Genomic DNA, 27,518 nt, shown 5'->3' with positions numbered 1-27,518 from the left:
TTTGGTCGTGTGAGGTCCATCTTGTCGCTAGAACGAATTTTATAGACTCCCTTAGGGCCCGAGGAAAACCACCCTATGTCCCAGTGAGAGATGTGCTGGCCGTGATAGATTTGGACTACATGTTCGAGATATATCTTTTTCTAAAAGCTATTGATCTTCGTCTATAATTCTTTTTATTTTCATATTTCCCTATATCTATCATCTTTTCTATTCTAATAAAAAGTGATGAACTAGATTTAAGCACACATTTGTAAACCAACAAAATGAGTTTGGCTCCTTAAAGCCTAAAGGTATGAGCCGTTTCAAATAAAGATGTTACAAAAAAAAAAAAAAAAAAAAAAAAATGATACCAGAATTCGATCTTATTCGTGACTGCCCAGTTGACTATATGCATTGCGTATTACTAGGTGTGTGCCGCCAACTTTGTAGAATATGGTTTGAAACTTCATCAAGTAAAGCCTATATAAAGAGTAGTATACAAAAAATTGATGATATTTTAGTTTCAATCCCTCCATATTATGAATCATCGCGAAGGCCTAGAAAAATTTCGGATCGTTATACTTGGAAAGCTAACGAATGGCTCAATTGGCTTTTGTATTACGGCTATGCTTGTCTTAAACCATTTCTTCCAGTGCAATATTTTGATCATTTTGAACTTCTTTCAATGTCCATCGCAGAGCTTTTGAAAAACAAAATTTCTAAAAAAACGTTAGATCATTGCGCAAAGCAGTTAAATCTTTTTGTACATCGTTTTGAAAATTTATATGGCATCGATGAAATGACCTATAACGTACATTTGTTAACTCATTTAATTGATTGTTCTCGAGATCATGGTCCTCTTTGGGCTTTTTCTCTTTTTATTTTTGAAGATATGAATGGAATGCTGAAAAAATATGTTAAAGGACCAAATGAACCCCTCGTGCAAATAGCAAATCGTTGTGCGTTAGCATCAGCGCGCTATAGACTGGAAAACAAAGTACCGCATAAATAAGTCTCAGAGTTTTGCTCCAGATTAAATACAGTTTTTTTTCCTTAATACCAAAATAAGCGATCAAACTACTGATTTAAATATTAACTTAAAAGATAGCACACGACAAGAAAAACTGTATAAGAAAGTTGTTCGATTGAAGCAAAATGAATATTTGTACAAACCCTTTCAAGAACAAAAAAACAGACAAATTCACAATGACTGCTACTTCTCTTACTCTGAAGGAACTAATTTAGTCTATGGAGAAATCAAGACAATTTTGACAGATAATGAAAATGAATTTATTTTGTATTCCCCTTTAAAAACAGTTATCATCAATACAAATGTCAACCAAATAATGTCAGAGCAGGATTCTATTGAAATGGTACAAGTTAATTCCTCTATGGTAAAACACTTGAAAATTAATAACGGAGAAGGAAACTACTTAATTAAACTGCAACATAAATTACACGTAGATTAAATAAAATGTATTTCAATTTGTCTTTCAAATAAATTGTTAGACTCACTATGTAATAAATTGTTGTATAATAATCAATATGTACAATTTTTCGTCTTTTAAAATGACTTCGTTAAAAAAAAATTAACAATACCTCTTGCTTGATTCAATCACACATGAAAACTGTGCAGGTAACTAACATAAGACGGTTTGAAAATCGTTGTAAAGATTCAACTACATTTAAAAGCAGCATATTTTTCAAGGTTTCTTGCATCATAGCGAATATCATCACCGGATGTTGCATCATCATCGTCATAGTTGTAAGCGTGTTTTTCAGTGCAATCCGTGTGAATATCAGCCGACAGAGACGAAAATTCCATCCTATGGTTCAAGAAAATAAAATACATTATTATATAATTATTAATGAAGTTTTTTTTTTTAAATTTTTACCTTTAAAAAATTAAAGATATTTGACTTTTCATCAAAAAATCATTTTCCAGTCGACCCTGCTCATCGACATTGCCAAACAAGAAATCGGCCAAATTAAGTTCTCCGTCTCAATTGTCACAGATTAGCCAACGAATCATACAAATTCCGACAAACGATTCATTGCTAGCCTCAGCTCCATTAACCAGAGCCGTTTTGCACATAAATCCTACAAGCTTTTTCATCCCATCCTATCCAAAAAGATTATTAACCATTGCTTGCATACCAAAGCCACAAGCGTCCGGCTTCCATTCCTTCAAATCCAACATAAAACATATGTGCTGTTGTATCCACACCGATAGTACTGAACCGCGTTCTTCAAATGGCTCATATTGAGATGGCTTCTACAATTTTTGTTATTCAATATTTTCTGGATCGAGACCGCCTGCATTTCGTCATAACGCTAATCATCAGTATAGTAACTCCAACAAATCCAGACCCATGTGACTGCAGTCATGTCCTCATCCGTTAACAATCAGCTAAACTTGATCCAAATTTTGTACAGAACCGCCGAACAGTAAGGGATTCGTTAACAATCTGTAGAATAAAATAAGTTTTAATCTTTTTAACAGAATCAAAATAAAGTGTAGTGAATCTGGAAAATGTCCCGAAGTTACCTCTCGCTGGTACCATCATCATACCAAGTTGTAAAAAGGTATCGACCCAAAAAGCTTTGTCAGACGAGGGAACAATTCTAAAATCCTTATAAAAGCAGCATCCTGTTGGTCATTGTCGATGATATCGAGTTCAGTTCCAGCTGCTGGGAATCAACACACAGCAGCATCTTTTTCAGGCTTTCCTGTACCGGTTTTCCGTTTCTGACTTTCGGCAAATTGATCCTATCCGGACTCACACGGTTCTGAAGCATTGATCCCTCGGTCCGTTGACGACTATACGGCCACTGAAGCCGTGCCTGCAAGTGCAATGCTTTCTGTTTCTCATTGAACCGTGCAGCCGCAGAATTTCGTCCGGCCGTTTCCACTGCAGCACTTCCGCCTGACCGCCTCTATCTACCATGCTGCTGCTGCGGTGCTCATTCGAGATGGATCTGCTGGACGAGCTGTATGGATAGATTCGGAAAACCAAATGAACAAACGGAAATGTTTTTCATGAAAATTTTGATACGGTACCTTTTCCGCCAGCTAGCGATGAACATTGGAGTTTTAGGTGTGTTTAGACCTGGAAAAAGAAATTTCCACAAAATTCAAATCAATTCATGGTATAATATAGGATTGAAACTTACATTTAAAATGATGATTTAAACGAAAAATTGGAATTTCCGCATACTTTAAACACAGATTTTTTTTTCGTTTCTTCTTCGTGTTTTTTTTTGTTTGATTTTTAACAGCAAAGACACACCACACTCAGATGCATAATGAGTTTTATTTTAAGGATTATTACCCGTATCTTTTAATAATATTTTTTTATCATTTCAAGCGAAGACACATGAAAAATGTAAAAGTAAGTTCGAAATAGGAAGATTTCAGAACGATTACTAGAATAGTTACTATTACTGTAATCAGAACATAATAATACTAATGATTCAGTGTATGATACTGCTCCATGCGGGATACTGAACCGACGATCGTGGCCGTTTTACTATACCTGCAATTTCGAACAAGCTTTTACAGTCATTCTTCAGGTCAGCAATCAGTTTCCGGATGTCAACGGATATTTTTTTGTGAGGAGCAGACATTTTTTTGTTAATTTTTGTGGATTTAATTAACAGGAAAATGTCTGCTTTTCACAAAAAAAATACCTGTGACACATCCGGAAACACGAAAATCTACTGATTTGTGCTAGATAAAGTTCATTTTACCGTATTTATCGCTCAGACCACTGAAAATTGTCTTTGCTGAGATTCAATTCATGTTTCTGCGTTTCACAGACTGACATTTAACTGTTTACTTGACTAATATTTGACAAAGGCCTCAGTGTACGGACAATTTTTTGACGTCGTTTTTGGGATTTTCTATACAAAATGAATTGGATTATTTTTAAGGTTTAATTCATAAACATTTCTAATACTGATCTTTAGAAAGGAATAGTTTTTGCAGCGAATGATGTAATTCACCAAGCATCAGTGTAAAATTTGAGATGATTTGGTTGATTCCTGAGTTAGCGCAACGCGTTTCAATTTTGTATGGAAAGAGAAATTTTTGCACGTTAAATTATCCAGAAAATTCAAATAAGCTTGAAATGAAATCGGTCTTTAATTTTTGGTTTTGACTATTCTTAAGCTTCATTTTTTGCTAACATGACAAGCAGCTAAGAATTTCATGAAAAAAGTTATAAACATTTCAAAATAAAAAATCTGAATCCATTAAAAAGTATTTAAATATAGCAGACTTTGCTTGCTAGAGCTTTTAATAATTTCATGAAATGTTTTTTCAAATGTTATACAAATCAATAAATTCGCTGGCTCTGCAAAGCAGTTTTTTGAGATTTTTTATTCTCATTCTACGGTTTCACAGCTTTCAAATAAGCAGTCAAAAACGCTAAAATTAAAAAAAAAAACTTTGAATACAAAAAAATTTCATAACATCAAATATCTTACCTGGGGTAAAAGTTAGGTTTGTGGTTTGTTCACATGAATTGTACTGTAAGAATCAAGGAATATTTTTCATTCGAAGTTATATTTTTTGGAACTTTCAGTATAGCTCTGGCGATTTTTGAATGAAAAATTTTGATTTCCCATACAAATATCCATACAAAATTAAAACTCGTTGCGCTAATTCACTACTGGATGGATCGCTTCCAACATTTTTATTGCTATTTCTGGCAGCAAAAACCATCAAACAAAGTTATGGGAGGTGTAAATATTTAAGAATTTGAAATTTTCATACAAAGCTTGCAGCGGTCTAATGTATATGGTCAACAAATCAGACAGAACATCAATCTAGCGGAACTAAATTAATAGCGCCCAGGGATGAAAAAATAGACTTTTGATGTTTTCGACAATATTGCATAATTTTACAAGGCGCATACTTTGAAATAAAATATAGAGTCGAGGGGTCCACCAATAGCAAGATAAAATGGTAACTTTTTTGTTAAGCATTTATGGGCTTTGGTTTCTTCTACAAAGTTGTTTATCTTAACAAAATAAATAACTTTGCTCAACAAGTCAAAATTCTACAATTTCATAATAAGGAGTTGCAATGAAATTAAGAAAAAAAACCTGGAAAAAACAGTTTTTTAAATCTGAAACGTTGTAGGTAAGACAAAACAATTTTCAGACTTCGAAACAAAGTTGAAAAATGTTAAGTTCTACAATCGTTCAGTGCATTATGATGTGTTTTGAAATTGCTGAAGCACTGTAGAAAGTAGTAATTTATGAACGATTTTCAAAGAAAAGTTTATCGAATTTCGCAAATTTTCGCACCATACCAGTGTGCATACCAGTGTGCACTGTAGGTACCTCAACAAAAACTATTCGGTGATAATCGGTCCAGGGAATTGCAGGTTACAGCTGTTTTAGTTTGGCGGGCCGCCTTTTTTTTTTTAATGTTAAGCCTTTAAATGAATAATATATTCTTTTATTTAACAGACACCCCCTCGGAATGGAAAATTTTTAAAATTCATAAGTACTCCTACTAGGAAAAGTTCTAAGATTTTCTAGAAATTCACCCCGATCACACCCTCCCCCCCATAGGACCGCGTCTGATTTAAAGTCTCACAGCTTATTACACTACCAGCATAAAAAATCTAAGAATTATTTAAACTATTTCAGTCTATTCACCATGTAGAAAATACTCAAGTTTATATAATATTATAGTTATAGTTATTATATTATAGGTTGAGCTTACCAATGAAGAACAAGTTTTTAGTCCATAACTAACTTGAATGAGGTTGTAATTGGAAGTATAATTGGGATTGTGATATTGGAAACAAACATTACATTCAAATATTTAGTTTTTTTTTTATTTATTTTGTCTAAAACTTTACATTGCTTATGAAGTGATGTTGGATCTTTCGGATCGCTGCTTTGAACGACCGTTTCTGATTTCTATATTCCTTACAGCAAACAATGCATCTAATCCAATTTAGCAAATATCAACAACTGTTAATCAGGGCGACAAGGAAAAAAATAGAAAAAAAAACTTATCATATACATTGCGCTCGCTGGTAACATAATTACACAAATATACAGATTATTACAGCCTGTTTTTTTTTGTTTGGATTCTAATATTATAGCTTTGGTTTGTTGTAAAACGGGACAACGAGGACAACACAGTTGTACCCACATCCAATGACTGGAAACCTAAATTATTTGACTAGAAATGTAGTTCGACAATAAATTACGACCCAACACATAAAGTACTTCTCGTAAATAATAGTGGGACCATGCGTTTGATGGTGCGCATTTGCTTTTCCGCTGAGCTTAATTCAATGTTAGGCATTTTTGGAGCTCTCTGTTTTTGGTTGTTGTGAAACTCGAAGGAGTTTTTTTTTCTATTGTTCGTTGAGTGTAGAATTGAAGTACGAATTTTGCATTAGGTAGAGTTTATCAATGTGGGTTATGCTGGTGCCGGTCATGAGGCAACCGATGCTGTTGTTGTTGTGATTGACTGTGTTGGGACCGTTATTGCTGTTGGCGTTGGCGCCGTTCAAATTGGATTGCAGATCTAGGTTCTGCAGGGACATGGTATCCGATGTGCCTTCGTCAATATTGTCGAAGCTTTCGTCCAGCGAAATGTCACTGCTACACATGCTTGCGTCGGAGTTTTCCGGGAAATCTGTAACGAGATATTGTAATTTAGAATAAACTGTTGTGTACGGTACGGTTTTGGGCGGATATAAAATCATGAATGAATTTTTTCAACATTTTCTTACCTGGCGAGTAGGGTATGTTGGGATTTAGCGGCTGATTCGAACCACCGTACGACCCATCGACTCCAAGATAATGACTATGATCGCTGCTGGGTGATTCCAGTTTGACCGACTTGTCTTCCTTGTCGGAATGATTCTTATCGGTGTCACCACTACCGCTGTTCAGACCGGATTTGCTCTTTCTGGATATTTTCTTCATCTTTGCTCGCTGATTTTGAAACCAGACCTGTACGACACGAACCGAAAGACCGGTATCTTTGGCTAGTGCTTCCCGTACCTTTCGGCATGGTTTGGGTGAAACATCAAACGAAGCTTTGAATTGACGCCGCTGGGCTGAGGTGAGGATGGTACGGGGTCGTTTGGGTCCTCGACGGCCGTCCCGGGATCGAATTCCGTCATCCAGAAGGTAGTCGTCTTCACCGTACATGCCGTGAGCTGGAAGGTGCGGATGCATCGAATGCAGATTACTGTACAAATCTTTTTCCAGATCGTGTTGGCAAATGAGTTTTCCGGCCCGCAGCGAAAAAGGTTCACCCTTCTGTAGCGGTCTATTGCAGGTGTAGCACAGGAAGCAACTTAGATGGTAGACTAAGTTTTTTGCCCGCATCACCATCTCGTTTGGGTTTATCCGTTCACCGCAGCCATAACAATCGCGGGACACATTTGGCTGCTGTTGGCTGAGCGTAGAAAGACCGTATATTCTGTGAGGAATAAGAGAAACACAAATGGTTAAAGTTTGTTGTAGATAAATATATTTAAGGAAATAAAAATGTCGGTATTAATGCATTTTTAACACTAAACATACCGACACTTTGTATATACCTATTCATACCGCGAGCGGTCAAATGACAGTAAACACCGTTTTCGCTAAAACTCCCTTGTTTCTCAACCGATTTCTACCAAATTTATAGTTTTGAAAAGCTTATAATTCGACTCAAATATGTTTTTCAGACAATTTTCAGCTACAATCAATAACTTTAAAGTTATTTACAGTACAAGAAAAATTTTATGAAAAAACATGCTTCAGGACAAAGGTTGTAAATCAGTTATTAGGTGCTCGAAAAAAATTTCACTTAGTGCCTGAGAAAGCTGAAGTTAGAAACTATATGTTGCACATATGGAAAATTTTTTTAAAATTTTTCTAAGATCATGACCACAAAAATGTAAAAAAGTTGTGTAAAACCCGTACTTTTCAATCAATCAACTGCCAAAGCTGTTCCTGTTACAGTAGAAAATTTTGAAAAAGTGAATTGAAAAGTAGACGTAATTTCAAAGGTAGCTGTTTTTCGAACTTTTTATCAATTTGGATTTTCTAAGACAATTCCTACACCTAAGCTCAGCTTTGCACTGGATTTTGAGTACGTTAACGTAAGGTTTAGGCTAAACCTTACGTTAACGATGGTTAACGATGGTTCTAAACCATCTAATAACTCTATTGCTAATCTAGCAAATGGTAACAGATTGGGAAGAGTATTAAAATTCAAGATGAAAAATTCTTGATGATTTGGTTCCCCTCACGGGATGGAAAGAGAAGAGAGGTGCCGTACGTTTGTTTTGACAAATTCCAGAGCTCATCAAATAAATTTAACCAAATTTTGCAGGGGAAAGTATAAGAATACGAGCAATTATTCTATGGTTATTAAAAAACCCTTTGCATCGTCCAGTGGGAGTTAAGAGATGGGAAAATAGTTTCACGCAATTTTTTGTATTACTTGAAAACTTATCCAACAAATGGAACCAAATTAGAAAGAAAAGTATTCGTGTACAAAAAATGTTTCTACTTTTTTAAAAGAAAAATTCCATATAGTACAGAGCCAGGAATGGGGGAGCTTTTATCGCATAGTTTTAAAAACATGAGGGATTTTTTTTTTAATTCATGACCCCTCCTTTTTTCAGAGGAGAAATGGAAAAAAGGAAAGTATGTAAAGCTTGAAAACTTATCAAGCAAATAGAGCCATATGTTAAATGTGATGTTATTTGATTACGAAAACTGTTGTAATGGCAGTTCGTGGACCCTCCTCACATTGCTGGGGAGAAAAGCAAATAAAATCGAATACTTAATATCAGATTTCAAAACAATCATTGAAAAACATGTGATGTAAAAGCTCTCATTGTTAATATATCGAAAATTTATTTATAATGAAACTATGTTCACACAATTTATTGGTTTTTAAAAGGTGCAGCAAAGCACACCGGGTCAGCTAGTTTATAATATAAATTTGTGAACATTACGACGATTTTTAAATACAGGCTTTAATTTAAGATCAAGTTTCCCGAATACCGCGACATCTGAGATTTTTTTTTTTTTTTTGTTTCGATTATAGTCGTTTTACCATCTTCATGGCATTCGCGACTTTATCAACGTTACAGTTGGCGGATCGTTATTGAGAAACTATCCGGTACAACTGTGTTCGATGTTTACTCTTGGGCTCGAACTCGCGGACATCGGCTCAGGAGACAACAGACTTGCCAACTGAGCTATATCACAAGCCAGGGACATCTGAGATAAAAGTGAAGTATTGAAGCTTTGTTTTGTCAATTTTTCGAATTTCTGCAAACGAAAATTTCAACGATTTTTAATATTTTATCTGAATGGAATCTTTGAAGTTTTTCAAAGCATAGTTCAAATCGTTTTGTGTCTTCAGCAAAGTTGTTAAATGAGTTATCAAATACTCAAAAAAAAAAACTTTCTTTTATGATGTCAGAAATAGTTGTTATTCTAAATATCTATTAAAAAAATTCAAAATTGTAGAATTTCATTTTTTCAAAGCGTTGTATTTCGAAAACTAAAATATGTATCTTGATAAGATCTGAAGTCTTGATTAGCTGCAGAAAAGTAAATAGATTCAAAATCTGTATTTATTTTATTGGCAGGTTGGTGAAATGACCAGTTATCAAAGTATGATTTTACTCAAAATTGATCAATTTTAAATATGATATTTGAACCAGAGCGAGAATAAGTAAATTTTGGTTTTATTTCTTTTTTTTTTATTCCTGATGAAACTTGTATAATTTATATCAATTTTTTGTGCACTCAATTATCTACTTTAAGTTTTAATTCTGGTTTGTACGAAAATTGATTTTTTATTGTCGTTTTGTATTCATTTTATGGTGTTCCTGAAACATTGAAATTTGTACTGCTCTGAATGAATATGTATGCAAATTTCTATTTAAGAATAATTAATTTTATTGTGAATAATTTCAAATGTATTGCCAAAAATAAATATGGTTTTGAATCTTTTAGTCCGGTTTTTGTATTTGCACTACTACCGCTGCAGGAAACACGTACTGGTCTCACACTTATGATTTTTAATTTTTGCTGATGATCAGGATGAACACTATAGTACTCAAGTATCACACAATTAATATAAAAATATAGTTTAATTTACTATAGTTATAGTTCAATACCTAGAATCAATCATACATTTGTAGTTGAATAAATTATACCACTACAGTTGAATATATCATATTAAAAGTTAAATGTTAGTTGAATCTATTATATTTATAGTTGAATAAATAAAATCAATTATACAATTGAAGTTAAATCTATAATATTTACTGTTGAATCAATTATACCATTACAATTGAATCTATCGTATTTATAGTTAAATGGGAGACGTCAACCAGGAATGTATAGTTGAATCTATTTTATTTATAGTTTAATGCCTAAAATAAATTATACAATTGTAATTAAATTTATCATATTTACAGTTGAATCAATAATATCATAACAGTTGAATCGATCATATTCATAGTTGATTGCGTGAAGTAGTCATCAGTTTGTAGTTGAGTGTATTATATTAATAGATGGATGCGAAAAAATCACTACGTTTAGATGATTGGTATAACCAGCTTAAATTATTAGAACAACTGTGGTCTTTTTTCTCCGTGTGGGCATATGAAATCTTCATTAATTTGACACCTAGCACGATTCTCTCAATCGAATTGAAACATTCATGTCATTCAGCGGAAAAAATACGTATCTGACGTTCAGTCTCAGTTTCAAAAACGAGTGTTTCAACATCAAAATAAAATTTCTAATATGATTTGTTTGGAATAAAGTAAAGTTTCAAGGTTTCAATTCGTTAAAGCTGGCCTACCAACTGTAGTTTGCGTAACACTTAAAACCCCTAGATCGAGAAAAGTCCTTCAAAATCAAATAGCTGTATCATTCAATTCTCTGAGCGGAATTTCACCAAATAATTTTTGTTGAGTTATTCAAAATGATGAAATTAAATTCTTGACAAGATTTTTACAATACAGTACAGAGTTTAGAGATAGGTACGCAATGAAATGTATTTAGAGACCTTTTTCTTAAATAAACACTTCTTTGCCCTTGTTTGCAAGGTTGTCGAAATCACAGAAAAATCTGTTTTATTACAGAATTTTGAGCTAAATTTCATTACATAATCTGTGTCACAGATCACAGAATTTTTCAAATTTTCACAAAATTCACAGATTTTAAAAATTTTATACAGATTTCCAAAGTTATTTTTTTTATGTCACTTTCGACTTTTTATTTTTGACTCTAAATCAGGAAAAAATAAATATAAGGTAATTTAAATTGATATTTTTTTCTTTTAAAACTAAGTAAGTTCCAATTTGTTGATTTTTTAGATGATTTTCCAATGAACTTCATAGAAATAGCGCAGAAAACAGTTACAGAATTTTGGATTCAAATAACACAATTCAAGTTTTTCATTTGTCATGTTTGAGCAGATTATTTTCGGAGGGAATAAATGCGTCTTAAATGGGGGACGATTCACAAGAAAGAGAGATTTTATTTATTCTACATTTAAAATTACAACTTTTCCCGCTTACCCTTACAAATTTGAAGTCGATTGCGCCAGCTCGTTCTTCAACCAATTGAGCTGAAACTTTCAGAAAGTGATTTTTTCACCTAATGGCACCAATATGGAGGGTCGAAAATAAGAATTTTTATTGTTATGGACCAGTCTAAAGGGGTAATTATGACAAGGGTTTTACGCCCACAAGCTGCAACATTAAAAAAGCAAAAAAAAATTAAATGAAGAAAGGAACCAGTCATTGTTTTTATTTCTTTCCAAAGTGTGAACATAAAAAAAGCTTCTTGCTTAAGCTGATAGTAGAAAAAAGGGATTTTTTCATATAATTACCCTACCTAGCCCTACAGGGCGCTCTTGCATTTTCAAGCAAAAATTTTTGGAAAAAGTATGCAATGTGTTTTGAATTGTGCATCGTAGTATAGGGGCATCTCATTTTTGGGCGAAATTTTTTGGCAAAGCACTGCGCCTTATACACCGTTAGATACGGTATTAGATATTACAATTTATTTCCAAAGTTTTAAATACTTGGTGTTCTTTCAAGTCTTTCTATTAAACGATTCTTAAATATCGCCGTTATGTAAATCGTACTCAAAGTCAGCTTCGTCGGAACCCGAAAAAGTTTTGGAATTTCGTGAACAACAAACGGAAGGAATCCGGTCTACCTGCGGAGGTACGCTTAGATGACAGAGTTGCTAAATTACCTGCTGACAAATGTGTTCTTTTTGCAAAGCATTTCTCCAGTGTATTTTCAAATCAATCGCCAACTGGAGATCAAATAAGCGCAGCTGTCACACGATTGCCCACCGATGTTTTAAATCTCGACGTGTTTGTTGTTACCGAGGAAATGGTTTTCGATGCTATAAAAAATTTGAAATATTCTACATCAGCTGGACAGGATGGAATTCCTGCGTGTGTGTTAATAAAGTGTTGCACTTTACTTGTAAAGCCCCTTACTTGTATTTTCAATAAGTCCTTACAACAACAGCAGTTTCCTGCCTCCTGGAAAAGATCCTTCATGAGCCCAATCTTTAAAAAAGGTGATAAGCAAGAGGTGCGCAATTATCGAGGTGTCACATCGCTAGCTGCCTGCTCGAAGGTCTTAGAGAGAATTGTCAACGATGTAATGTTTTCAGCTTGCCGGAACTGGATTTCGGACAATCAACACGGTTTTTTCCCGAAACGCTCGGTTACATCAAACCTGGCAGTATTTACATCATTCTGCATATCCAATATGGATTGTGGCAAACAAGTCGACGCAATTTATACGGACATCACTGCGGCATTTGATTCAGTGAATCACTTGATTTTACTTTCAAAATTAAAACGCCTGGGATTATCTGAGAGATTATGCGCCTGGATAAGAATCTACTTAACTAATCGTCGTCTCGCTGTAAAAATCGGATCTTCTGAATCTCCCGATTTCATTCCGACTTCAGGGGTACCACAAGGAAGTAATTTGGGCCCTTTATTGTTCACCCTGTTCTGTAATGATATTAACATGCTGCTTGTTGGATGCGGAGTACTCATGTACGCGGACGATTTGAAATTTTTTTGGTCATTAACAGCTTGGCAGATTGTCAGATATTACAGCGATTCCTCGATACGGTTGTAAATTGGTGTGCTGTTAACTTACTGGCCTTAAGCGTCTCTAAGTGCTGTATCATAACATTTGGACGCAAGAAACTTCCATTTTTGTACGACTACAATATCCAGGGCGAATTCCTACATCGTGTTGATCAAATAAAGGACCTTGGCGTTGTTTTGGATAGTCATATGACATTTAAGCGTCACTACTGTGCTACACTTGAAAAGGCTAACCGAATGCTGGGATTTGTCATACGTCTGAGTAAAGAATTTACAGATCCTATTTGCCTACGAGCTCTGTATTGCTACCTGGTCCGTTCAATACTAGAATCTGCAAATCTTGTGTGGTGGCCATTTGAAGCTACATGGGTAGCGCGTTTTGAAGCGATTCAACGGAAATTCGTTCGTTATGCTCTGCGTGATCTACCGTGGGATAATCCTCGAAACCTGCCACCTTATGCACAACGTTGCGCTTTGCTTGGCCTTCACACGCTGTCGGATCGCCATTCCATCGGTCAATCACTATTTGTAGCGAAAATTCTCAGAAACGAAATCGACTGTTCTTGGATACTCTCCCGCTGTAACATTTATGCCCCAGAAAGAGCTCTGCGAAACCGTGACTGGCTTTCACTGGAATCGAGAAATACACGCTATGGCAGCAACGACCCCTTACGTTCCGCAAAAATTTGCTTCTTACGCCACTATGCTCTCTTTGACTTTAATGTCTCAACTGCAACATTTAAACGCTTGATCGAATCTTTTAACATAAGTGACCAGTTAAGAAACAGCTAGAAATCTCAAAATGTAAGTTTAGATAGACCTAGATTTAAGTAAACCATTAAGACACTTACGTCAGATGGTCTTTTTTATAAACAATAAACAATAAGCAATAAGCAATAAACAATAAGCAAAACAAGTTACAAAAAATCTGACAACTGCCTTGTTGAGAAGTGGGTGCTCTGCTTGAGAGTACCTCAAGACGCCGCCAAACAATCGTGACGAATCTTGAAACTATTTGGGGCGGACGCAAATGCTATTTGACAGACGCAACGACGACCGGCATCCTATTGACATCGCCGTCGTTTCCTTGGTTACTTTATCACACTTCTCCGACGTGGCTACTTCGAGGTTAACAAATGTGAATCACACAAATTAATGAAAAATTGTGAACTAATGTGAACTAATTTCTATCTTCTATAGTTGTTACCGAAAATTTAGCTTGCCGTGCTTATTATTCCATCTGTTCCGTTATTTATAATCGGTTCCGCTACATAGCAGGTTAGATTTCAAGTTAAAATATTGTTAAATGGTATTAACCGAAATTTATTAGAAAGTCAGGTTTCCTAACTGTTTCCCGGCATAATCAGCAAACACGTTGACGCGTTAAGCATACCTGAAAACTATTAATGTAAGTTGCATAACTTTAAGTCGTTTCAATAATACTTATAATAAATTTTTAGTTTGAAGCGTTTCGCTAGCAAAATCGGTTTTTTGTAACGCCCACCGTCAACAGCCTGATAAATTCTTTACGTTTTCGACATTTTTATTTTTTCTTATAAGATTTTAGGAAACGGATTACCTTTTCCTTTGCTTCTTCAATGTATGGCAACATATCTCCAAGCGTGTTTTGGAATTTCGCTTTTTTGTATGTATCTGATTAACATATAATCTTAAAAAACGAACACACACGTATAGGATCTCAGAGAAACTTCACGTTTCTTTGAAGAGATCTAATTACCGTCAAACGGGGCATCATGCACGGAAAATAATAAAAAGGTAAAATTTACCGAGTTAGCAAAGGTGAACGATCGTGAAAGCCAAAAAGGTAACTTCTACCTCTTCGAGGTGAAACTCACAGTGAGGTAAAATTTACCTGAATCGAGGTTGGAAAAAAGGTACAATTCACCGAGAAAAAAGGTGAATCCAAAAAAGGTAAATCTTACCTCGTAGCGAGGTGAAGTTTACCTGAATTGAGCTCGATAAAAAAGTATAATTCACCTAGAAAAAAAGGTAAATCCAAATAAGGTAAAACTTACCTCGTAGCGAGGTGTAATTGACCTGGATTGAGCTAAACAAAACGGTACAATTCTTCTAAAAAAAAAGTAACTATTCGCCGAACCCGATTATTGAGGTTAAGCTGTTTTGTCATTCTAGGCACAAGTTTTGCTTTGTGCCTAATATGTGAAAATCGGAATAGAATGGTAAGTGTTATTCTTAAATATCATTTAGTTGTGCTGGTTCTCGTCATAATACTATTGATTTTGTTTCAGATCGGCCCATAGAGCTTTGAGGTGTATATTCCACGTCATCCTCCAGCCGGAAAATCCGAAGCTGACCGGATTAGTCGAACGGAGGAAGCCATGAATGTACGCAACGCAGGTGGATTCAGCGGCCATAGCGGCTCAGAAGAACGCGAAGCCGAATTACCAGTCCCTATTTATCTCCAATAAATATCATTTTTGAAAGAATTTTGTATTTTTTTAATTCTTATTGAAGAAAACAATCAAACCAACCAGCATTTACTTTTTAAATCAGTAAATGGGAAAACCGTATTATTTACTATTTTGCTAGGTGAATGCGAAAAAGGTAAAATTTACCTTTTTGCTAGGTGAATGAAAAAAAGGTAAAATTTACCTCGAAAGAGGGGTGGAAAAAATTCACCTCGCAAAAAGGTAAATTTTACCTTTTTTTTATTTTCCGTGTGCAACAGCGGGGTTGGATGCAACATTTAGATAACACCACACTGATTCAATTTTTAATTTAATGTAATGAGATAAAGATATCTTTTAATAATTACAACATGATAATGACATAATTTCTAGCATCTTGAGATAGTTTTTCGAAGTTTTTGATTTTCATATAAAATTTAAAAAAATCGAACAATAAATGTACAATTTTTAACATTTTTCGATGCTGTAAAAAACTATACCCAGTATGAAGGATTGGCTTGATAATATCACCTACAAACTTTATACTGGTTTCCTCATCCTATACCAACACTTTTGATGTAAAAATAGTTTTCGAAAAATCACTCAATTTTTTTAAATAAATATTTTTATAATTCAGTTACCAGTGTGGGGTAAAATGCAACAAAATGCAAATCAAAGAAACACCTTGTAAATCTCATATCCAAATGCTGCAATATGATTGTTTTGCATCACGCGTTTGTCAACACTGAAATTTCTATCATCCAAACATTTTTTTTTAATGATTTCGGCTTTTTCAATTTTTAGTACTATTGTTTTACCCCTAAATGTATGCAGCACCTAATTTTCATAAAAAATGTGAAAATAACTTTTCACAAAACAAAAAATCACTGCAAATGGTGTGTTCATGCGTAATGATCTTGAATTCATCGAAAATTTATCAAAAACTATACATTTTCATACGTTTTCATTTGATTTCTTATCAAAAACATAGAATGTTGCAAGTTACCCCATTTTCTGAGGAGGATGAAAATCGCATGTTTTTAGAAAATTAAAAATAACTGAAGAAACCAAAAAATTTTCTGACTACGCCAATTTGATGTCCCATCAACCTTGAAACTTTTGATGCATAAAAGGTATGATTAACTGTGAACATAAAGTTTTTAGAAGCCAATGAAATTGAAAATTGTTGCATGTTGCCCCAGTTGACGGTACTTAACCTAAGCGTAGGTACGTCTTTCTAGGATATGATGGCTAGCATCTATTAAACGCTAAAACCACCTGCCCACCGAAAGAGTACTATGTATGCCGTGACCGAGATTCGATCTCATAACCTATGGCTCAGAAGACTTGAACGCACCATGGTCGGCGGCTTCAGTCCAATAGAAGATGCTTTACAGTTTTCCCTACTTCACAATCCTCAATTTTCGTATTTCATATTCCTTTTAACGCTAGTTTTGTTTTGAATGGGTTTTTTTTAATGTAAGCTGTAGATTTAATTGATCCATAGAGTTGAAAAGACAAATTCTTCCAATTTTTGTTGTTGCTTAGTACGATAAAACTCATATTTAAGAGACAACACATATTTATCCAATAATTGCTAGGTAAAAAGAATGATTTTGTCAAAATAATTCAAATTTCTTCCTTTATGTTATGGACTATATGGTTGTAAACTAACTTTAAGAATCCACTTTTATTAGACTTATTAACTGTGATATTAACAGCAATATAGAAAAAGATAGTCAATGAAAATCTTATATATACATAGTTCTTGAATTTTAATAAGTTAACGATGATAAATCTTAAATAAATTTGTTCACCCTACAACTCTGCTTTGCTACCCACCCAGTCCATTAGCTCGATTTTTTTTCTGCGCAAGTTCGCCGGCATACCACCATCATTGCGGAAGGCGTGATGTGGTTATCTTTCTCACTTCTTAGGATTTACACTTCCTTCTTGTCTGCTAGCTAGGGCTCCAATTTCCTTCCCCCAGAATCCGCTTCTTATTCATGGCGGGGATTGTGGTAGGAAACGAACCTTGAGAAGAACAGCCGGTTAAAAAATGGCCGCTCTGGTTGATGGCAGACAATGCTGCTGATAATCATGATCCATGTTGTAAAACTTTTGTTTGTCATGTTTTTGTTACGCGTTGTGGTGGTAAGAAGATGTTTCCACCGTGTATAATTTCTTTGCCGGTATTAAGAAAAGCAAGAAGTTGAAAGTTGTGGAAAAATCAACGAGCTGGTTTAAAGCGATTGGCTTAAGAGGAAAAGTTTTTCTCGGTTCTTGCGATTTGAGGAAAGCAGGAAATATCAGTTCCAAGTGTTGGTCGTCGTTGCCGTGGTGCACAATACATCAGATATATTACATTTTCATTAAAGATTATGTTCCTAAATGGCTTACCGGTAGTAATCGTCCTTGCAGTACAGCTTGGTGTTTTTTGAGTAACAGGACTGGTTGAGCTGGATGTGGCAGATGCAGCACAGGAGACATTGCTCGTGCCAGTACTGGTCCGGGGAGAGTTTCATAAAGTAGCGGTCTTTGATTTTGTGGCCGCATCCTTCGCAGATTTCCTGAGCTTTTTCGCATTTTATCGTACCAACAATGTCTGAAAGGATTGAAAATTATAAGGTATAGGTATTAGAGAGATTGGTTCGAAATAACAGGGAGTAATTTAAGCTGCAGGTAGGGTAAGAAAGAAAATTATTCCAGAAGCTTAAATTTAATGGCTGTAGATGACAAGGTATTTAATAAGTTCGATTACACTTTTTAACTAGTTGTTGTGGCAAAGCCGTAGCCGCATACATAAAATATTTTAAGAGTAATTTCGTACTATTATCAGACAAACTATACCTGGTGTTGAAGGTTCCATTTTCATGAAGTGTTTATTTTTCATTGGCCTTTTTACACCCTGATTTTTATTGACCAATATGAATGGCTCTTGGTTCACCAAATATGACTCCTTTTTCTTAATTGTCATCATGATCTTTGATGTTGTCGAGAATAAACAAGAAGAGGAAGAATGGATAAAACGCGCACCAGTTGAGCGTTTACAGCGCTACCAATCATTTAGAAAACCAAATGGAAGGTTTACGAAGGTGCAGGGATCTGATTTACTTCTTTTCAAAAAGAAAAAAATGCATTAAAACTTGATTTTAATGATATTTTTGTAAGAAAACATAAACTTTGCAAACTTTGTATTTTTGTAAACTCACCATGCTTTGACAAAAAAAACATTTGTGATGGCTAAACTTAGCGAAAATTTCGCACTCCTCGCCTACTTAAGGCCCATTTACACTTCACGTGAAAATGAACGTGAAAAATCTTATTTCGTCAATAACTCAACAACGCTACGAAACTAGGTTTTGTGACATAGTGGAATCGATGGGGAATTGTTGAAAGATGAAATTCCATTAGGACTCCTTCCCTAAAACCTGATAGAACTGTTTTTATTCCGATTCCCCTCGCCATGGTGAAATTTTCGCGGTGAAAACCAGGGGAATGCAAATAAAAACAGTTCTAGAAGGTTTTAAGGAACAAGACAATCTTTCAATTCTTAAATATTCTTTCTCAGAGAATATAACATTTTACCAAAATAGCCTAAAAAATATTTCCTAAAATATTATCTGAATGTTTACATGATATGCACTCTTTTCTCACTACCTTGAACAATAGGATCAACACAACAGGTAAGCCAACACGTATGAGAATCAAAGCAGATGATAAGTCTTGATAAGCAAACTGTTAGAAATGGGTGGTGAGGGGGGTGGTGGTTTCCGTGGATTTAACAATGATTTATGGCTGGCTCAGCACGCATCAGATATCTCTACCTATCGGATATCAATAACAACACCACATTACGGGAGTGAGCCATCCGAATTCTGTTTGTATTATGATTGTGTTTTTGCGGCGTTGCAGGAAAACATGCACAGGTTGGTTGGTTGAATCGATCCCATCCAGATAGATTTTCCAGCACCAAAAAAAAAACGAACGGTGGTTCCAAATTTATCTATGAAAAAAAATCCTCGATACACATATGCAGGTATAGAAACACATTGTTTACAAATCATTGATATTCGTGACAAATGTTCACTGCTAAAGTTGGTGTGTATTGTGTTAAAAAAAAACCTTTGATTTAGCCGGCAAAATCTAATATAAAAAAAATCATTTAATCAAAAAAGTCTTTGATTTTGATGACTCTTTTATTAACCCTTCACTTCAGGATTTTTTTTTAACTAGAAAAAAACAGTTGTTGGAAATTATATGTACAAGGAAAAAAAATTTAAAAATATTTTTTTAATTTTTAAATTCACTATTTGATGCAAATTTGTTCACATAAACTTTTCACAATTTAGATTGACCTGTCGGTCCATTAAGGTTGCCAAAGTCACAGGAATATGTGTAATTTCTCAGAATTTTTAGCAATTTTTTTAACAGAGTTTTGGGAATATTCACAGAATTTTTCAAATTTTGAACGTGTTTCCAAAATTTTTATGTTTTATGTTAATATGAATTTTGAATTTCTAAGTTAAGATTAGGAAAATATCATAAGATAAGTAAGGATAATTGATTTTGCTCAGGCAAAATGTAAAAAAGACAAAATTTTTCATGAATTTTCAATGATGCATAAGGAAATAGCGTCACAGAAAACCATCACAGAATTTCTGGGTAAAAGCACAGAAAGTCATAAATTTTTCAAGAAAACACGGAATTTTTTTCTCGGCAACCTTGATTAAAACTCGCTTTTCCAATTTTGTCCTGTAAAACTTGAAGGTCCATCGTAGTTTTCACTTGTTTAGAAGGCGCAGGATTCATTGACTCAAAAAACATGGTAGAAATTTATAAAAATTGAAGAAAATTGTTTGGTTAGGAAAATTACAGTAAACGTCCCGTTATTTTGAAAATACTCATTGTGACAACTGAGCCACTTCACTACCACCAATTACTCAAGCAGCAAAAAAAAAATTAAAAACGCTTTCAGAATTTCTCATGGAAAATACCGAACTTGTGACCCTGGAAAGTCCCCTTTGGATGTTTTTCATCTGGATGTTTTGTATCCGGGTTTGCCCGGATATTTAATACAAAATTTGAGAAAAGTCCAGCCCGGGGTTGCAGGGTTTCATTGAAAAAAGCCCGAATTTTGTACGGATTTATTCACTTTATAAACCAACACAAACAAACAAAAAACACAAATTGTGTAGTAAAACTTTTTATTTATGCGTCCAAAACGAAATTTTTTTAGCAAGTCTTATAAAAATAAACATAGAAGTTTTTTGAAATTCTAAAATACGATTAAAAAACTGTTAATGAAAAATATGTTCAAGTTTTTTTTCTTGATTTGTGTAAGTCCTGGATTTTGACCAAATTTGCACGGTTATTGCCCGGATTTTTGGTCGACATTTTAAAATCAAATGCCCGGATTATGCCAGGTTTTTAGATAAAATAGCCCGGATTTCTCCGGCCCGGTACGTACTGAAAAAATTCTGACAATCTTATTCTAGACCAATGCTTCTAACCTAAGGTTGCCAGATTGCTCGGTTTCATCCGGGTTTGCCCGGATATTTAGTACTAAATTTAAGAACAGTCCGGCCCGGTCCGGTTGCCCGGATTTCATTGAAAAATGCCCGGGTTTTGCCCGGATTATTCGCTTTATTTGGCAAATTAAACAAAAAGAAACAACAAACTCCTCCAAAACGAAATTTTTTGAGCAAGTTTTAGAAAAAATAATCATGAGAGGTTTTTTGGAAGCCTAAAATGCGGTGCAAAATCTATCAATGAATTTTGTTGAAAAAAACTTTTTTAAATTTTTTTTCTTGATTTTTGTTGAGGGATTTCTGAGTTTGACTAAATTTGCACGGATATTGGCCGGATTTATGGTTGTAAATTTGAAATCGAATGCCCGGATTTTGCCAGGTTTTTATATAAAAAATTACCCGGTTTGTCCTACCGGGATACGTGCTGAAAAAAATCTGGCAACCTTTTCCAACCACTGAGCACTGGATCCTTTGCGACGTATTGACATGCACAACGGAGCGCTTTGGTCCAGATGGATTCACAGCTTCAGTTGGGTTGGAGCTAGACGAATTCCTCAAAAATTTCTCGCTTTTGGGGCTTAGGGGTCAAGAATACTCGCCTATCAAACTCGCAGGTCAAAACCTAAAGGAACATCTCAGGTGATCCATCTCTTAGGAGAAACTCTTAGCTTTACGATGTGGTACTGGAGATGACCCAAAAATGGCAATTATAGAGTCCAGAACGACATTTACGAGAAAAGTGCCAGCGAGCATCGTGGGAATTTGCAAGGGACTGAAGGAACGTATTGAGAACGTGGGAGGGAATTTCGATCTACTTTTGATTTTTTCGTTTGATGTTGTTGCCAAGGTTCCGTAGAATGTTTTTTTTTTATTAATGTTTTTCGATTTGATTAATTACACTAGTTTACAAAATTAAAAAAAAATCATGAACTTAATTGGCCCCCCATATATTTTGAATGTGAAATTTGGCTCTGAATCCTAAAATGAAATTCAAAGAAATATCAATAGAACAGTTTTTGAGTTATGCTCCAAATATGAAAAAAAGTACTTGAACTTAGATTCAAATATCTTGGACTGCGTAACATTAATTTGAAATCTCTTTTTTGCATTTTAGAAGTAAATAAATGGCTATCGATCATTTGAACTTCATTTTTACGTATGATTAAGAGTGTTGTTGATATTAGTGGCTTTATGATAGAAAAAAATATAAAAATCGATTTTTTATGAGAAAATTTTGTTTTAGCGAAAGTTTTAGACTCGATGATAACATTTAAAATATTTTCTATTGGCCTTCAATTTAAATTTAAAACGAAAATTTCAAGTGCTTATTTATAAAAATCGGTTGAAAATTGAAGAAGTTAGGGCTTCTTTACCATAAAAGTTATATTTGAATTTTTTAATAATTCAACGCAGTACACATATCACAGTATGGAAAGAAATAAACATGGAAATCTCACCCGTTCCAAGTTAATTCTTAGCTTACCCGAAGATTACATGCCAAATTTCAGAAGATCTGACCATGGGGAGGGGCTGCTGGAGTCTCAAACGTGAATAGGATTCTAAGGTATTTTGCTCGGGAGGATCGAAAAATACTAGTTTTTCATAGTCATGGGAATCATCGATACATTTTCCAAAATTATGTTTCTAATTCTGAACTTAAATATTTTTCTCCAAAACACATACTAAGATAAAAATTTGAAATCTAAAAAAAATGTCTATTTTTTTATGTTTATAGTGTGAGGTGTGCTGCCAAAGTTTCGATGCTGAGGAAAATTTATCCCAAAATCTCCGGATAACCGGATTTTATCCGAGAAAAACTTAACACAGTAAGCTAACCACAGCACCGACATAAAACAAAAAATCGTTTTTGCTCTAGAGTAGACTGCAAGCCGGAATTTCCCCAGGAAATACACAAAACTCAGTCGATCCCCAAACATGAAAAATGTTAATTTCTTCAAAAATTGAAGAAAAAAAACTGTGCAATAAAATCCGGTTAATTTATTTGAAAATTAAAACAAAATGTGAAGCTTTAAAAAAATTCTTACCATTGTAATAAGTTTTTATAGAACGTTCTTAAATAATTTAAATAAATTCAGGGCACCCAAATTAGTCAAAATTACGGTTTACGTTTGCACCTCGGAAAAATCTAAATTTGGTTTGATTGCCCTTGTATAAATTCTTAAAACCTTTTTAAATGTGATGTTGAGCATTGCGACAAACAAACAAGCAAGCATTGCGACAAAAAACTATGTGAGGCTGAAATTGGTTTCTTGAAAAATTTTTCATATCAGACATAAACTTTTTAAATCAAAATTTGTTGTAATAAAGTAGATGATATTAGATTTTAGATTTGTTTTGCTAATTCTGTGGACCATCGTGAGAGAAAAACGCCTGTTATATAGTGTCCAACTTGTTGATGTTTAAAATTAGTATTTGATGAATTAATTATGAAGTTAATATGGTTAATTTTAAACTCTGTTTTTGTTTAGTTGCAGTTCTTAATACAAAAAAACTCATTCTAAAGACAAGGTAGGGTTTTTGTATACATATGTATGAGTCAAGTGTAGAGTTTCAACACAATAGGCTTCTCTAATATGTGTTGTGAGCCTACTTGTTTGAATAATTCTACTGAATCAAAGCAATCGAAAAATTCTTTTTAATTCAACCACGGTAAAATAAAAGTTCAAATACCGGTATTTCGAAAGCAACTTTCTATCTTCTTCAGTGAGCGTTTTCAATTGAATCAAAATCGAAATCGCTCACTGAAGAAGATGGTAAGTTGCTATCGAAATACCGATATTTGAACTTTTCTTTTACAGTGGTTGAATTAAAAAGAATCTTTCGATTGCTTTGAAACAATAGGTTGATTGAATTGCTAATCGAAATTTACATTTAGAAATACATTTCAATTCGTCAACGTCATATAGTGTCGTAAAATGAAATGTTTCAGTCTCAAGCCTAGTGTGATTTGAGACTAAATTCAGGAGGCCAGCACCATTTTTGGCTTGCTTGTTAACACTTATTTTTAAATACGATTTAAGATCAAGTAATTTTCTCTGGTGTACTCTGGATACTCTGGTGAAAATTTTGCTTGTAAAAATCTCCATGGGGAGGTTAAACTGCTAAACATTATTTGGTAATGTCGTTCCAAAACAACCGTTCGATTTTGGCACATGTGTCAAAATCGGGCGTTGCTTAAACCGAATGTTGCCAAAAGCGAATGTCGCCAAAAACAAACGGGGCTGTACTTATTTTTTTTAGACATACACCGTCTAAGCCGATTTAGGCTTTACAGATTGAATAAACAAGGACAACTTAGGATTAAATCAAATTTATATTCCTACGATTGAAACACTGTTTTCACTTCAAAGAACCAACTCTAAAAATATCATTTGAATCACACCGACGGGATTAGGCACAGTTGTTTGCTGCGATTTGATTTATATTGGTAAGGTGTTATTGATCATTTATCATGGAACATCTAACATATTTAGATATGCATTAAAATGGTTGTTTATAGTTGATTTTTTATTTCAAAGGTCTTCTTCTTCTTCAAAGGTTAAAAGACCTTTCACCTGAATTTATTTAGAAAATCATCCAACATAATTCTACCCTTTCGCTAAGCTTACGAAAAGGCTCAAGCTACCACAGTGCTAATGAACTATTTAACAAAGTGACGCGTCTCAGATGACTGTCAGAGATGGCTATTACCTGTATGATCATTGCCTTCCAACGGATTATCCCGTAAACCGGTGTCCGTTCCGGTTTGTCCCTGTGTTATTCCGGTATTGTTGTTGCTGTTGTTGTTGCCACCAAGGCTGCTGATGTTGCTGTAGAATTCCAACATTTTATGGTGCGTCACACTGTTTGCCAATATTGATCCTTGTTTTGGATTGTCACCCGACGACAGCACTCCTCCCAAAACCGCCCCAAAACGATTCCAAAAACTACAAACTTTTGAGTGCACTTCAGTGTGTCACTACTGGAATCAACTTTCATCAGCACATTGTTGTGTAGTGTGAATTTCATTCACTTTCGAATGCTATTGCTAGTAGTGGGTATGATAGAGCACTTGGGTTGTTTTCACATACGGTCGAACGTAACGCGAAGTTTCCGGTCGGATTTTCTTCAATAGCGAGCGAACTAGTGCGAAAGATCGACGTTACGAAAGAACGTAAAAAAAAAGGATAAACTTCCAACGAACTGACCGCCCGCAAATTCCACGTCCGATCACGACGAATTGCAAAACGCATGTGGTGATTCTCTCCGGCAGACAGAATGCCAACTATGCAAGTTGTCCCAAGTCCCGCCGACGGATATGGGAAGTAAAAATCCAGAGATAAAAACTAGGGGACTGGATATATGTGAGGAATTGTAAAAATGTCAACATTTAGCGAGTGAGGAACAAATATCTCTTGGAGGGGAGGGTGGAAAACAAGGAAAACACTCGACTCACGGCTGAGCATCTGCACCGGTTCCCGTTCCCGTTCGGAGTTATTGGAGTTTGCCTGTTTCTTTTTTTCTTCTCTGGAAGGGGAGGGAATATCGTAGACAATGGAACGAGAAAAGGGGTCGTTTCGGCACCACCAATACATTCATAAATAACTGCTGGCTGGCAGAGGGCGACTAACAGCACTACCTACTGGAAGCAAAAGAGCCCACGAGGGACGGAAGCAGCCAATATGTTACAACACCATCCGTCGTCGTCGCCCGTCGTTGACGTTGATGTTCAGTCTTGTGATTTTTGCGAGTCACATGCGTGCGTAGGTCCACACTTTGACGACGGAGACGATCGATAAAACGATTCGACCACCGACTGAGCACAGAATGTTTTCCACTTGCCTTGATGGTTTGTTAATAGGTGTTGATTTTTAGCTTTTTAAAAATTTGAAAAAATGAATTATATGAATTATTAGGTACCCAATATATGTATAACTTCGCCACATAACCCTTGCCAATACAAGATTTCCAACAGATTTTTGATACAAATTCGCATAAAACTTGGCCGCAGAAATTGGACGACGGCCATATGTGCTCATATTACTCAAACGGAAAAATCTTAATTGAACTACTTCCAAAATGACAAATTCTCCAACAAGTTAACCTTAAAACGAGAAAAGTTTCATAAGATTTCTCAAGTTCTTCTTATAAAACTGCGTTAAGTTCTATTGGCTTTTCTCAAACATTTCAAAACACCTCAAAGTTCCAATTAATTGGAATTAATTGGAAAACGAAATAGTAAGGCTCTCCATGGGTGATTTGAATGTACATAAAATATTTAGTTTTTTTTTTAATTTATTTTAAGGTGAAGAATTTTTTTCAAAATTATTTTTTATGTAAAGAAATGAATCCAACTTAGATGAAATTTCAGGGACTAGAAAGGGAAAATTGATGTTGAAAAACATGCGAAAAAAATTCGCCTTGTCTCCCGGTGAGACTTGAACCCACATCTTGCGCCTCTCCGGGGCCCATGTATTAACATTCTACTACAGGAGACCAACCTGGCGTATGAATATTATACTGGTTGAGTGTCGATGTCTATCGGAATGAAGGGAATAGTTCTCCCATGTGATCATAATCATTTTTCTTGGTCTATTTCTATTCCCATCTTTTCATCTTACGGTAGTTGGACTCAAATTTGGATATTTTAGGCACGGCAAGATTTGCATTGCCTTCTCATATACTGCGCGGGTTGTCAGTTATGATGAGAAATGATGCGTTTGCCGTATTTGGATATCCAACCAAATTCGGTGTTTGGCACCGCCTTATTTTCTATTTTTAAACTGTGACCCAAAGATGGGTCTTGACTCAAACATTCAGTCAGCGAAACTTTTTTTGTAAAGAAATGAATCCAACTTAGATGAAATTTCAGGGACTAGAAAGGGAAAATTGATGTTGAAAAACATGCGAAAAAAATTCGCCTTGTCTCCCGGTGAGACTTGAACCCACATCTTGCGCCTCTCCGGGGCCCATGTATTAACATTCTACTACAGGAGACCAACCTGGCGTATGAATATTATACTGGTTGAGTGTCGATGTCTATCGGAATGAAGGGAATAGTTCTCCCATGTGATCATAATCATTTTTCTTGGTCTATTTCTATTCCCATCTTTTCATCTTACGGTAGTTGGACTCAAATTTGGATATTTTAGGCACGGCAAGATTTGCATTGCCTTCTCATATACTGCGCGGGTTGTCAGTTATGATGAGAAATGATGCGTTTGCCGTATTTGGATATCCAACCAAATTCGGTGTTTGGCACCGCCTTATTTTCTATTTTTAAACTGTGACCCAAAGATGGGTCTTGACTCAAACATTCAGTCAGCGAAACTTTTTTTGTAAAGACGCCAGGTTGGTCTCCTGTAGTAGAATGTTAATACATGGGCCCCGGAGAGGCGCAAGATGTGGGTTCAAGTCTCACCGGGAGAC

General features: G+C 35.0%; 1 protein-coding gene and 1 long non-coding RNA gene across 2 annotated transcripts; both read right to left on the bottom strand.

Moving 5' to 3' along the window:
- Positions 1 to 970: 970 nt before the first annotated feature.
- LOC129757296 (uncharacterized) lies at positions 971 to 3,090 on the bottom strand. The gene is made up of 4 exons (XR_008739666.1): positions 3,041 to 3,090; positions 2,528 to 2,970; positions 1,875 to 2,447; positions 971 to 1,805 (listed from the first exon to the last, which is right to left on the bottom strand). It is a non-coding gene; the product is annotated as an uncharacterized LOC129757296 (long non-coding RNA).
- A 2,759-nt stretch (positions 3,091 to 5,849) lies between these two features.
- On the bottom strand, positions 5,850 to 25,372 carry LOC129754845 (LIM homeobox transcription factor 1-beta). Its single transcript, XM_055751077.1, has 4 exons — positions 24,801 to 25,372; positions 17,959 to 18,163; positions 6,744 to 7,441; positions 5,850 to 6,646 (listed from the first exon to the last, which is right to left on the bottom strand). Exons 1-4 carry the CDS (start codon positions 24,934 to 24,936, stop codon positions 6,363 to 6,365), a joined length of 1,323 nt encoding a protein of 440 aa, XP_055607052.1. The 5' UTR covers positions 24,937 to 25,372; the 3' UTR covers positions 5,850 to 6,362.
- Between the last annotated feature and the right edge of the window lie 2,146 nt (positions 25,373 to 27,518).

Source organism: Uranotaenia lowii, chromosome 3 (genome assembly GCF_029784155.1).
Source record: "Uranotaenia lowii strain MFRU-FL chromosome 3, ASM2978415v1, whole genome shotgun sequence".
NCBI lineage: Eukaryota > Metazoa > Arthropoda > Insecta > Diptera > Culicidae > Uranotaenia > Uranotaenia lowii.
The sequence above is the reverse complement of the archived record's forward strand: the minus strand, read 5'-3'. Positions and strand labels throughout refer to the sequence as shown.

Bases quoted from the DNA above. Each gene is read 5' to 3' on its own strand.
- LOC129754845 (XM_055751077.1), bottom strand. From the start codon at position 24,936: ATGTTGGAATTCTACAGCAACATCAGCAGCCTTGGTGGCAACAACAAC. The intron at 18,164-24,800 runs GTAATAGCCATC...CAATCCTTTCAG, and splicing joins GGAAGGCAATGATCATACAG to ACATTGTTGGTACGATAAAA. The intron at 7,442-17,958 runs GTAAGCCATTTA...TATTCCTCACAG, and splicing joins TGCAAGGACGATTACTACCG to AATATACGGTCTTTCTACGC.